General features: G+C 33.0%; 1 protein-coding gene across 2 annotated transcripts in view; it reads left to right on the forward strand.

Moving 5' to 3' along the window:
• Nucleotides 1–14,212, forward strand: part of LOC114340511 (uncharacterized) — a 60,903-nt gene that overhangs the window by 41,216 nt on the left and 5,475 nt on the right. For both annotated transcript variants that reach the window (XM_028291259.2, XM_028291260.2), the window contains exons 3-4: nucleotides 1,546–1,722; nucleotides 5,098–5,282. In XM_028291259.2, coding sequence (XP_028147060.2) covers nucleotides 1,546–1,722; nucleotides 5,098–5,282 — 362 coding nt within the window. The remainder of the gene's footprint in view (nucleotides 1–1,545; nucleotides 1,723–5,097; nucleotides 5,283–14,212) is intronic.

Here is a 14,212-nt window from a genome sequence, read left to right on the forward strand (position 1 = left end):
ACATAATATTAATATATCTACGTCATACGTCTTTGGTTTGTATTATCCCATATAGCACACAACGTCCGATGGACGTCCATATAACGTACATTTAAAGTCCAAACGTCCATGGACCAAAACTGGACGTACTATGTACGTCCATACGCGACGTACGTTGGACATCCATTTGTGGTCCATGGAGATTTTACACAAAACGCGACTATTATTATGAGTAATTATATATAGCTTCTTGTTTTAATCAAAGCAATATTATTAGTAGAATACAAGAAGCTTCTAATAAATGTAGTCACATATTTTTTCATCATTAGATTAAAACACTGAACCACTAAAATTATTTTAATTAAACCTATATAATATTAAATGATGATAAAACGATGGTAAATTTTTCAGAATAACGGAGCTACATCGCGCATCGGTAATTATAGAACTTACAATAATTAGACACTACCAGTTTAAATCTTAAATGTGCATTTTGTAGCTATTAAATTTCCCGCCAAACTAAATGAGAATCTTCTTGACAACGTTGTCGCTCTTCACGCTATCGGTCGTAAAAGGTAGTATTAGGCAGGTACTTTTAGGGGATTATCGCTGTTAATTGTTGTGGAATACTGAAGGAGGATTTATTTATGATAATTCACAGAATGGCAAACCCGCTTGCAATATACAACCGTACTGACCCTAAAGTTCTAAGAAATAATGTTTGGAAGGAACTAAGGAACAGAAATAAACCTCTTTTGTGCATGCTTCATAGGGCGCCATTATCTGAATTTTGTCTTTATTAAGTTATTAGATACAAAATAATACATCCTGTGATATCTTTGTGTTTGCTGTTTATCGTGCAAGTGCAGTCGTGCATTAATGAAGTTCCTATAAATAAAGTATACATAATAAAGTTATAATAAAGAGAAATAAAAAAGGTATTTTGTGTAATATTTTAAAGTATAAGTTTCGTATTGTAGGAACTATTTCCGATACCTAAAGGCTTTTTGCTATGTATGTATTCAAAAAATTATGGACACAAGATTGCTTTCTGAAAAGTGCCCAACAAAAATGTCCATAAGACGTACATTGAATGTACATCAGATGTACATTGAATGTACATAGGATGTACACTGAAAGCTTCAACAACGTACACTGTACGTTTGTAGCGGACGTTCTATGGACGTCCAATTTTGTGAACTCTGGACGTTCGTTGGACGTCCATCGGATGTCCATTGTACCTTAGCGGGACGTCCATTGGACGTTCCAATGTACACAGATGTACGTCCATTGGATGTCCATAAAACGTACTTGTGCTATCTGGGATTATATACCAATAACGTATGTCGTAGATATATTAATACTACGTGACACATGGCAGAAGCTAGAAACAAATGACTGTGAATGAAAAGCCCTTTAGTGTCAAAATGTCATAACAGTAGAGTAAACTTGCCTGACGTTGGACCAATTACATTCAAGCATTACGGCGCGGTAAATTTGAATTACTCTCCTGTTTTAAACACAGAGCATAGTCATTTCTTATACCTGCTTTATAAAAATTTGTAGGAAGTGGTTCGACGAAGAGATAAAACGGGAAACTTGGCATTTTTAAGACTTAGGCATTGTTTGGTAACTAAGTGTGGATCTTATGGTTGGCAAAACTCGAAGTTCAATTTGGATCAGCATTTGACAGTCGTTCCATTTACTTATAAAGGAAGAGCTGTGACAGAATATAACATACAAGTAAGTAATCTTATTAGAAGTAGCTCTGTGTCATCGTCATCCAGCCTTAAAAGTCCACTGCTGAACAAAGGCCTCTCCTCGTGTTTTCAACCCCGTCTATCTTGCGCTGCAGCCATCTAGCTTTTATTTAGTCTTCTTAAATCGTCATTCTATCGTGTAGGTGGTCAACCTACGCATCTCTTGTCTCTTGTCCTCCCTTGATCTCCATTCCAATAACCTCTTTATCCATCGCTCATCTTTCATTCTATCTTTGCCCTTTGTCCTCCTGTCCATCTCCATTTTAGTTGGTTAGTCACCTTAGTTCTCTTGATCTCTTCGTTTTTTATTTTGGCTCGCAGAGTTATTCCTAACATGGATCGCTCCATTCTTTTCTCTGTGACTCTTGGCTTTTGCTAAAGAAGTGTTTCTGAGAAAATACTTGTCTCCTAAGGCATATAGGCGGTTCACTTTTAAAAATTTCTCTCAGTTTTCCACATGCTGCCCAACCAAACCGATTCTTCTTTTCTGTCCATGTTCATAGGTCCGATTATCCATGTCAATCAGAATTTCATGTCCTAGGTATTTATCTAAGACTTCTATTTCTTCCTTACGAAAAAATGAAGCTGAAAAAATAGGACTGAGGATGAATTACAATAAAACAAAGATTGTAACAAACACGGACGAAAACTCCTCGATCACTTTAGGTCAAAATAGAATAGAACAAGTTAAGGAATATGAATATTTAGGACAGATCTTAACGCTCAGCAAGGAAAAATCAAACGGTAGAAATAAAAAGGCTAATCATACTGGCCTGGGTAGCATTCGGTAAATTTAGCCCAGTCGGGATAACATTTGACCTTGCATTACGAGCTGCTCCAAATTTTATTTTTCTAATCTTTAGGGGGTCAATAGTAATATAAATTTAAAATTTCGACTGATTTCCACCGTTGCGTTAGCCGCCGCGCCATCTTGATTTTAAACAAGAACCGTTTTTACTCAATATCTCCGCCATTTTTAACTTTCCGACAAAAAGTGTAGAAACTGAAATTGTTACGAATGCGGTTTTCTATATTTTCGTTTATTATACTTTTTTTCATGCGGTCGATATTTTCCGAGTTATGGGGAGAAATAGTGACAGTTAGAGCATAATTATTGAATTATCTCGTTTATTATTAGTTTTACAACAAATATGTACCTATACAAAAATTAAAAGAAATAAATTTTGTACAATTTTGATATCTTTCATTTTTTTGATAACGTCAATATTTTTTTAAGGTAGTACGTTTGCGGTAAAGGTGCGAGTGTAAGACCTGATTGATTTTATAGCAATTGTTTTTATCCAATATCTCACCCATTTTCAACTTTTCGACAAAAAGTGTAAGGGCTGAAATTGTTGCAATTACGATTTACTACAATTTTTCGAGAGAACCAGTGGCGGGTCTAGATGGGGGGAATGGAAAAATTCCCCCCAACAGAGTCCAAAATTTAAAAAAAATTTTTGAAATATTAAAATATATTAGCTGACAGAAAACTTAAAATATCGACAGACGAATTCAACCAATAAAACCCGCTAGTTTATAAAATTAAGTGAACTTAATGCATATTATATAAGTTATTATTTATGTCTTTTATGTATTTATTTTGGTTGGTGTGTCATTGGAAGTTTCAAAAATTGTATAAAATATAATTCTCTTTATTTTTCTTTATGTACAATTATGTCGTAAAGTTAATAATAAATGAGACAATTTAATAATTATGCTTCCCCTCAATTTCCACTATTTCCCCCTTTAACTCGGAGAATGTTGATGGCATAAAAAAATTGTGCAATAGAAATTGTAGAAAATTGCATTTCCAACAATTTTATTTCTTACCATTTTTGTCGAAAAGTTGAAAATGGCGGAGATATTAAGCAACAACGGTTCTCCTTTAAAATCAATATGGCGGCTAATGCTACCGCGGAATTCAGTCGAGATTTTAAATTTACACTACTTTTAATCTCCCCTAAAGAATAGAATTATAACATTTGGGGCAGCTCGGAAACAAGATTCAATTCAATAATTATGCTCCCCCCACCACTTTTTACTATTTTCCCACTTAACTCAGAAAATATCAACCGCATGAAAAATATTGTTAAAACGAAATTGTAAGAAATCATATTTGGAATAATTTTAGTTGAAAATGGAGTAGATATTGAACAAAAACAATTGCTATAAAATCAATCAGATCTTACGCTCGCGCCATTATCGCATACGTATCTACTACCTTAAATATTAATTTTATCAAAAAAATTAAAGAAATCAAAATTGTGTAAAATTTAATTCTATTTATATTTGTATAGGAACGTTTTTGTCGTAAAACTAATAATAAACGAGATAATTCAATAAATATGCTCTAACTGTCACTATTTTCCGCCATAACTCGGAAAATATCGACCACACGAAAAAATTAAATAAAAATGATAGAAAATCACATTTTCAACAATTTTGGTTGTTATACTTTTTGACGAAAAGTTGAAAATGGCGGAGATATTGAGCAAAAACGGTTTTCTTTTAAAATCAACATAGCGGCTAACACAACGGCGGAATTTAGTCGAGATTATAAATTTACATTACTATTGACCCCCCCTAAAGATTAGACAAATAAAATTTGGGGCAGCTCCTAATGCAAGGTTAGGCCTGTTATTCATCTAACCCGACTGGACTAATTAAGCTACATTTTGAAAAACAAAAAAAATCCTACAATATCTTAGAACGCGAATTATTAACCAGTGTATACTTCCTGTTTTCACATATGGCTCCCAAGTTTGGACACTTACAAAAGGAGAATATCGATAAAGTGGCAAAAGCGCAAAGTTCAATGGAAAGAGAGATGCTGCATATAAAACTTAAAGATCGCAAAATAAACGTCTGGATCAGAGGAGTAACCAAAGTGAAAGACGTTAAGGAACAGGTGGCAAAACTCAAATGGAAATTTGCAGGTCACACCATCCGACCAGCAGATGAAAGATGGAACAAACAAATAATCTACTGGCGACAATGGGAACATAAGAGAGGAAGAGGAAGGCATCAGATGAGATGGAGCGACGACCTCAAAAAGCATGCCCGATCCAGATGTATGACCACAGCGTTGGATAGAAACCAGTGGAAAAGAGAAGGGTAGACCTTGTCCAAAGATGGATAGATTAAGACTCGAAGAAAGATAAATTCTATTTCTTCCTTACCAATACTGATGTTCTATGTTCTGGTTAGGTACCTTTGTCATTATTTTTGTTTTCGACAAGTATTTTTGTTTGTCAACTTATAGGTATACATTTGGCTGAGGACTCTGAGGAGGCTTATCGGTCTGTAATTCTCTAAATTTGCTCTATGTACGTATTTAATTAGTATCCCTTTTTAGGATTATGTGAACGAGATAGTTTCAAAATATATGCCTGGAAATATTTCTCCCTGGCAAATAACAATAATACCTTCTTCAGAAGATCAACATTATATTCTATTCAGACTACACCACATACTTCTTTCTGAAGGCCTTAACATAGGAGACTTGCTACCTTTAATACCTCCAACTCGGCCGCCAGTTGGGTAAGTGTTTTAATTATTATTTACATGTTTAAAACCCTTAACCACTGACAAGCGGTATGTCATACCGCACCGAAACTATATTTTGTTGTAAAACGTGTTTTATACAAGATTCCTAGAACACCATCAAATGATCTGTAATTAGGCAATCCAAACCACGTGATTTTTAATGAAAGGACGACTGGCAGGCAATTCAGCGTTGCCAGAGTTGTTACAATTGTACCAATTTGATACAATTAACAACCAAACTTTCGATACTAAAGTCTCCTAAAGTAAAAACCTAAAATTTTGTGACAAGAAATTTGCTTCAAATAATATTAAACGACTTTTTTAGTTTTTGTACAAAATGTGTTGGTTTAGTACTTTGTGTCACTATTCCAGTCATTCCGGTGCATTTACAAAAATTTCTCTGGCAACACTGCACACAAGCGATTTTATTGGATACTTTATTTAAATTAAAATTTCAAATTTAAGATACAATGTGGTATTACTAGGTACCTAAAATATTAAAATATATATTACCCCGATGATTTTACCTAAAATCTAATTTTAGGGATGCTCAATATTATTTTTTATTAAACTTATAAAACATAAAATTTGTTAACCTAGCTTTCTTCAATCTTCCAAATTACTTAATTAAAACTTTTTAACTACTTATTAAAGTTTATTGACGTATGTAAGCAATATTTTTTACTATGTCACAGAAGTATTTAGCAATATTTACACGGACATAAAATACGAAAATTACTTTAAAATACTAAAATAACATATACTATCATATGCATTAAATGTATTCATGCCAGCCGCCAGACATATTGGAATAGTTTCGACAGATCGTTGGATTCCCTAATTATACCTGCTCCCAACTACTGCAGTTTTAGTATGGTTTAGTCTATAAGCTATTTTGACGTAAAGTTTTCTTGCGGAATCACGTACCGTATGTCAGTGTTTATGTTTCTATAGTTAAAAGCAGCTCAGTGTATTCTTTCGCTATTAGTATGGCAGCAAATTCATCCAGTTGTTGTATCTAACCGCTATCATTATTTTATTATTTTTTAGTTACCAATACTCAAGTTTTCTTGTAAGTCAGTTTATAAAGGATTTTTAAAGAATCTCCACCATTTTTTAATATTAGGTATGCATGTGTTCATAATTTTTTTGAAAAAATAAAGTTTAATTTATTGGAAGCAATATTTTATTCTACAGCAGTGTGAAGAATCGTTCCGTAGTTGATGTAAAAAACAAATACAGTGATATAGTATTTTTACTACAAAAACGTTATTACGTAGGTCAAAATTTTTGACGTAAGGGAACTGTCAAAACATTAGAATGTGACTTTTCATTATTCCCATGTTTATTATAAACATGGCAATAATGAAAAGTCACATTCTAATGTTTTGACAGTTCCCTTACGTCAAAAATTTTGACCTACGTAATAACGTTTTTGTAGTAAAAATACTATATAAGACAAATTAATATTCAAAACAAAAATAGGCAACGGTATGACATACCGCATGACAAAGTTTACGTCCTGAAACATCAACGTCAGTAGTTAAGGGTTAATATACAGTGCGGTCATTTTAAGATTAATCCAAATAAATGGCGACGTTGCTAGCGGGAGTACATGTGTTTACATGTTAGCATCTTGCAGGATTTGCAAAAGCAATAAGAATACAGACCTAAATGTCAATATCCTGAATGACATTTTAATAAAAGCTATAGCCTATAGAGAAAAGCCACAAGATACACTGCCAAAAGAAACCATATAGCTTAAGAATAAGAGACACGGTTTGTTTTATTATTGGTGCAGAGTAGACCATAGATAGAGACTCTCTTCTTCTTCTTTAAGTGCCATCTCCGCGACGAAGGTTGGCAATCATCATGGCTGTTTTGACCTTCGAAGCAGCTGCTCTGAACAGTTGTCTTGAGCTGCAACCAAACCATTTTCTCAGGTTCTTTAACCAGGACACGCGTCTCCTTACTACGCTTCTCCTACCCTCTCTTTTTCCTTGAATTATGAGTCTCAAGATGTTATATCTTTCGCCTCTCATCACATGTCCGAGATATTGAAATTTCCTTTCTTTTATTGTGTTTTCAATTTCCCTCTCTCTGCCTATTCTCCTTATACTCTGGGCTAATTAGCAAAATACAAGGAAAAGTTATTTACCAGCAATTTTATTGCTGGAATCGAATCTTATTATTGTATGTATTAATAATATAGATATGCAAAGTCCGCAGATAGTCTGCTACTTTTTGTATAAACAAAATGGCGCCCGAAAATCGTGTTTTTCCAAGGATTTTAACTTTAGACCAAAAACACTCAAATAAAAATTCACCGCAAATAAATTCTACATAGAGACAGACGTGTTTTTTCCGATTTACTTCGACGAAAACTTTCCCCGAAAACAGCGGGTTTTTCCAACAAAACCTCTAATTTTCAACTAAACTTTTAGATAAGTAGTTGTTAATCAATAATTAAATAACTTGGTAACGTAAAAGCCCTTTCCGTATATATTTTAATTCCAGAAGTCTATGGAAATTGAATGAACAGTTTAGCAACAATTAAAATATTAATTAAAAATTTATGGTCGCTATAATAACCACAATACTTACGATACATAAGAATAACTATGATTTTTTCATAAAAAGACACTATATCTATCCAATATACTTTATAAAATTGAAATTGGACTATTTAGGCGGCCTCAAGAATATTTTAACATTATAAACAATCTTTTGGTTTATAAACAAATACAATATCTCGGGAAATATTAAACTAAATTAAATTGTAAAAACGGTATTCGAAAGACAGTGGCAGGACGCTTCTTTTAAAAGAAAAAAAGTTTAATTATAACGAGTGGTTCCTGAGATACAACCGGTCAAATTTGACCGGAATTTACGGCAAAGATATAAACAATAGGATCATAATTTTCAAACCATCACCTTTTTATTTTTGTCCTCTTTCTCGACACCAATTTTCATATCTTTAAAATCCTCATAACATATATTATTATAATAAAAACTATCGATAATACGTGTGAAAATTGCCAAAAATAGCAAAATTCCAATCAAAAATTAGGTTGGAGAAAATGTAACCCTCAAAGTTCAAAATCGGTATATGTTAACAAAATGCATTTTCTCGGCTTCCCATGGAGCAATTTCCTTCATTCTTTTTTTGTTCCCTAATAACTCCAGTAGACCCATCGAACTAATGCATTATTGAATGTCAAACTTGCTTTTGTTTTGTTATAATAGATTAATTTATTTATAAGAACAGAAAATTACATATTTTTTCCAGTTGTAGGCTTTTTTTTAGATAAACTTACTACAAGTGTACCTTTTAAAGTTAAAAACATAAATATTCTCATTTGAAAGCTGTATAATTATTTAAACAATTTTTATTTAAACAAATTAAAATATTGTGTTATAATAAATAAATTAATTTTTTATAACAAAACAAAAGCAAGTTTGACATTTAATAATATGTTAGTTCGATGGCTCTACTCGAGTTACTTGGGAACAAAAAAGAATGAAGGAAATTGCTCCATGGGAAGCCGAGAAAATGCATTTTTTTAACGTATACCGATTTTGAACTTTGAGGGTTACATTTTCTCCAACCTAATTTTTGATTGGAATTTTGCTATTTTTGGCAATTTTCACACGTAATATCGATAGTTTTTATTATAATAATATATGTTATGAGAATTTTAAAGATATAAAAATTAGTGTGGAGAAAGAGGACAAAAATAAAAAGGTGATGGTTTGAAAATTATGATCCTATTGTTTATATCTTTGCCGTAAATTTCGGTCAACTTTGACCGATTGTATCTCAGGAACCACTCATCATAATTAAACGTTTTTTCTTTTAAAAGAAGCCTACTGCCACTGTCTTTCGAATACCGTTTTTACAATTTAATTTAGTTTATTATTTTCCGAGATATTCTACTTGTTTATAAGCCAAAAAATTGTTTATAATTTTAAAATATTCCTGAGGCCTCGTAAATAGTCCAATTTCAATTCTGTAAAGTACATTAGATAGGTATAGTGTCTTTTTATGAAAAAATCATAGTTATTCTTATGCATCCTAATTATTGTCGTTATTATAGTGACCGTAAATTTTTAATTGACATTTCAATTGTTGCTGAACTGTTCATTCAATTTCCATCGGCTTCTGGAATTATAATATATACGGAAAGGGCTTTTACGTTACCAAGTTATTTAATTATTGATTAACAAGTACTTATCTAAAAGTTTAGTTGAAAATTAAAGATTTTGTTGGAAAAACCCGCTTTTTCCGGGGAAAGTTTTCGTCGAAGTAAATCGGAATAAACACATCTCTATGCAGAATTTAATTGCGGTGAATTTTTATTTGGGTGTTTTTGGTCTAAAGTTAAAATCTTTGGAGTTATAGAGCAAAAATTGAAAAAAACACGATTTTCGGGCGCCATTTTGTTTATAAAAAAGTAGCACACTATCTGCGGACTTTGCATATCTATAATATTAATATATACAATCATAAGATTCGATTCCAGCAATAAAATTGCTGGTAAATAACTTTTCCCAAAAATGGCCTATTCTCCGATAATCAGCCCAGACTATTAACACTTCTACACTCACCGACACAAAGTTACGCCACCCAAAATTTTTGATTAAGTTTGACAATCTATAACTTTCTTATTTGTACTCCGATTTTCAAGATTCTTCCATCAGTTTGCAAGCGCGGCTCCTCCTTAGGGTCAATTGGTCAATGACCCCCCTAAAATAATCTCATAAAAATACCAATTTTATTAAAAATATCTTTTATCTAAAACTTCACTCTGAAATATAAAATTCTCTCTCAGCAGTCTGCATTGGCAAAACAAATATAATAGATATAATAACGTCGCGCCTCGCGCTATACACAAGCCCGTGGCTGGGCCGTATTTTAAATTGTCTATATACAGTTCTTATGGCTTATGGACAAATGCATGTAAAATAGAAAAGAGACGGCAGATAGCAATTTCGTGGGCGAGAGTGGGAGTGACCTTTCCGTCGTATACCTCTAGTAGAGTCGACGGCCTCACGTTTAGTTAGTTACCGTCTGCTGACCGCACTTCACGGCAGGTCTATATCGATCGCGGCGTATTTGCGTAATTTATTTTGTTTTGTTGGATTTTTTTGTGATTGTAACAAAAACAAGATGAGTGTTGTTGACGAAATAATTGCCTTAAAATCTGCTGGAACACTAAATTATGAACGGCGGCTTGAGAAAAAAGAAAGTGGTCGACCAAAACCAAACATGAATTTAAAACAAACAACAAAGGATAGGGGTAAGGACATTCAAAGATATTTTAAAGAATCAATGTACAATTTGTGTGATTGGATTTGTGGCTGCAGTGTGAGAAATGCATTTTTTTGCTATCCGTGTTTACTGTTTTCGAATGACGCTGTATGGGCGAAAAATGGAGTAACTGACATTAAGCATTTAAAAGTGAAAATTACAAAACATGCCTCTTCAACTACTCATATAAATTCATCAATGAGTTACGCAAGTTTAGGACGTGTTAACATAAGACAGCAACTTGATAGTGTATATCGTAAATCTGTGCATGACTTTAATGAATTGGTATCTAAAAATAGGTATATTTTAAACAAACTAATCGACTGTGTAAAATTTTGTGGAGTTTTCGAAATTGCATTGCGCGGTCATGACGAAAGTGACAGCTCCAATAATCGTGGAATTTTTCTGGGCCTTATCGATTTTGTTTCTGAACTGGATTTAATGTTTAAAGAACACATTGAAAAAAGTACAGTATTTAAAGGAACATCGAAAACAATTCAGAACGATATTTTAGAATCAATGTTAGCCATTGTGCATACTCATATCATGAAGGAGATTGGCCAGACAAATTTTGTGGCCATTCAAGTAGATGAGACCACAGACAGCTCCAATAAAACGCAGATGATTATCATATTGCGATATGTATTAACTGGTATTGTACATGAAAGATTTTGGAAATTTGTTAACCCCCTAGGTACTACAGCACAACATTTAACTAATGTAATATTGGAAGAACTTCAATTATTAAAAATTAATGAAGCACCTGAAAAATTGATTGCCCAAAGTTACGATGGTGCATCAGTCATGAGCGGTAAACTGGGAGGAGTACAAACAAAAATTAAAGAAATATACCCAAATGCACACTTCATTCACTGCTATGCCCATCAATTTAATCTTATCCTCCAAAAAGCGGCGAGTCAACACAAACCGATAAAAATATTTTTTGCAAATTTACACGGATTTTCGTCCTTTTTCGGCCGATCTCCAAAACGTACGATGGTTCTGGATAGAGTGGTTAAAGTAAGGCTACCTAAAGCTGCGCCTACTCGATGGGCTTTCAATACAAAATGTGTTGAAATTGTATACACTTATAAAGATGATTTAAAATCTTGCTTAGAGGAAATTATTGATGAGGAGCAAGATGGTAACAATATAAATCAAGCAACTGGTTTAAAAAGACATTTGGAAGATGAGCATTTTTTATTTTGGTTAAATTTTTTCCATAAAATAATGCCCCATGTTGATATATTGTTTAAACAATTGCAAATGCGAGACATTGATGTTATATCTGTCAAAAATTGTATCCTGTCTTTTAACAACAATATCCAAATAATTAGAAATACTATTTTGGAATCAGAAGTACCAAGCACATCAACAGCAAAAAAAAGAAAAACTACTGCAGAGGATCCAAAGCGACGAACTGCACTTGAAATTTGTGATATTATTATATCTGAAATAAATCACAGGTTTAGTTTCAATGATCATCTCATGATTTCACAGTTATTCTACATAGAGAAATTTGAAGCATACACTACCAACTTTCCGCAAAATATTTTAAAAATGGTGACGGCTAATTATCCCACAGTGAATATTTCCAAACTAAAATCGGAACTTGAAGTCTTATATTGTCGTGAGGATTTTCGCAATAGTGCTGGTGCAGTAGCCATACTTCAGCTTTTTATTAACATGAATTTGTCTGAAACATTTTCTGAAGCAGTGAAGTTATTAAATATTTTGTGCACACTCCCTATGACAACCGTGGAAAGTGAGAGATGTTTTTCTACTTTAAAAAGAGTAAAAACATTCCTGCGTAATACGATGGGACAACCTAGACTTAGTGCCTTGTCTATGCTGAGCATCGAGAAAACGCTTGTCAAGAGCATTCCAAATTTCAATGAGAAGGTCATAGACTATTTTGCAGAACTAAAGGATAGAAGAATTGACTTAAAATATAAAAATATTTAAAGTAAGTTTCGTTTTAATAAATTTACAATTTATTATACTATAAATATTCCTATCTATATATCAGTCAATAACCTGTTCATACCATTTTTCCTATATTTTTTAAAAGATTTACTCTAAAAAAAGACAAATTTAATTTTCGGAAAACTAGGGTAAATAGTATTGAGTTTTATCTAAGTCTGTATTTTTTATCTAAAATATAAATGCTAAAAGATCTTTTAAATACTTTAAAAAATCAACAGTTTGAAGTTTTCAAACCAAAATGACCCCCCTGAAGATTGACCCACGAGCCGCCGCTGTCAGTTTGTAGGTACATGTATTGATGTCGTTTGTTACTATTCTGGTAACAAAAATTTTTTGCGTAGATGGCATTATACGGGGGTGAATGGAAGCGTTGTATTCTCTCCTAATTTTAAAAAATTCTGTGGAAAAATTGGAGGGCTGATTTTGTTTCATACACTTTTTGTATTATCCTGGAGGTATCACTAAGGTTTTGTTTTTTGAATTATCCGAATATCTCTTTTCTATTCAAAAAACAAAATTTTAGTGATGCCTCCGGGATACTATGACAGCACTATGAAACAAAATCAGCTCTTCCAATCCACAGAATTTTTTACAGTTAGGAGAAAATACAACGTTTCAATTCACCCCTGTATAATGCCATGCAAGCAAAATTTTTGTGTTACCGGAATAATACCAAACGATATCAATACATGTACCTACAAACTGGTGCAAGAATCTTGAAAATCGGAACACATATAATAAAGTGATAAATTGTCAAACTTAATCAAAAATTTTGGGTGGCGGAATTTTGTGCCGGTGAGTGTACATTCGTAACTCTATCTACCCATGAAATCCTTAACACTCTTCTGAATGTCCACATTTCAAACGCGTTAAGTCGATGTATTGCATTTCGATTTAATGTCCATGATTCTGCTTCATAGCAAAGCACACTATGTATGTACATAACATTTAATTAGTTTCTGAGGGCCAATGTTAAATCTTTGCCGAATAAAATATTTTTCATTTTCACGAAGTTGGCACTTGCTTTTTCAATTCTCCCTCTTATTTCTGCAGTATAATCGTTATTTTCTCTGAAAAAAAGAGCCTCTCTGAAGAGCCCTAATAGGGTGAAACGGAATAAGATATAAACTGTATTTCATTTTTTCTAATTGTAATTTGTTAATCTTATTATCGTGTTGTTTAAAAAAAACTAGCCGGAATAGGAAATAGAAGAACCTCAAATATATTGCTCGACAAAAACGGAAATATTATAATGGAGACAGAACGAAAACTACGACGATGGAAAGAGTACATCGAGGAACTATTTCATGACCAGAGAGAAGCTAGTACATCCGTAGATAGCCAAACCGGAGACGTAGGCCCAGAGATAACCAAATCAGAGGTTAGTCAGGCAATAAACTCTATGAAAACCAATAAATCTGCTGGTCCAGATGAATGATAACGTTGGTCAACGAGACAAACCTGGACATAATAGTAGAACTGTTCAACGCTATCTATACTACGGGAATCATCCCTAGAGAAATGTTGACATCAGCATTTGTGTGTTTGCCAAAAAAAGTGAATGCCAAAGAATGCAGTGACTACCGAACTATAAGCTTAATGTCACATACCTTGAAAATTCTGCTGA

The sequence above is a fragment of the Diabrotica virgifera genome, chromosome 8, assembly GCF_917563875.1.
Source record: "Diabrotica virgifera virgifera chromosome 8, PGI_DIABVI_V3a".
Taxonomy (NCBI): domain Eukaryota; kingdom Metazoa; phylum Arthropoda; class Insecta; order Coleoptera; family Chrysomelidae; genus Diabrotica; species Diabrotica virgifera.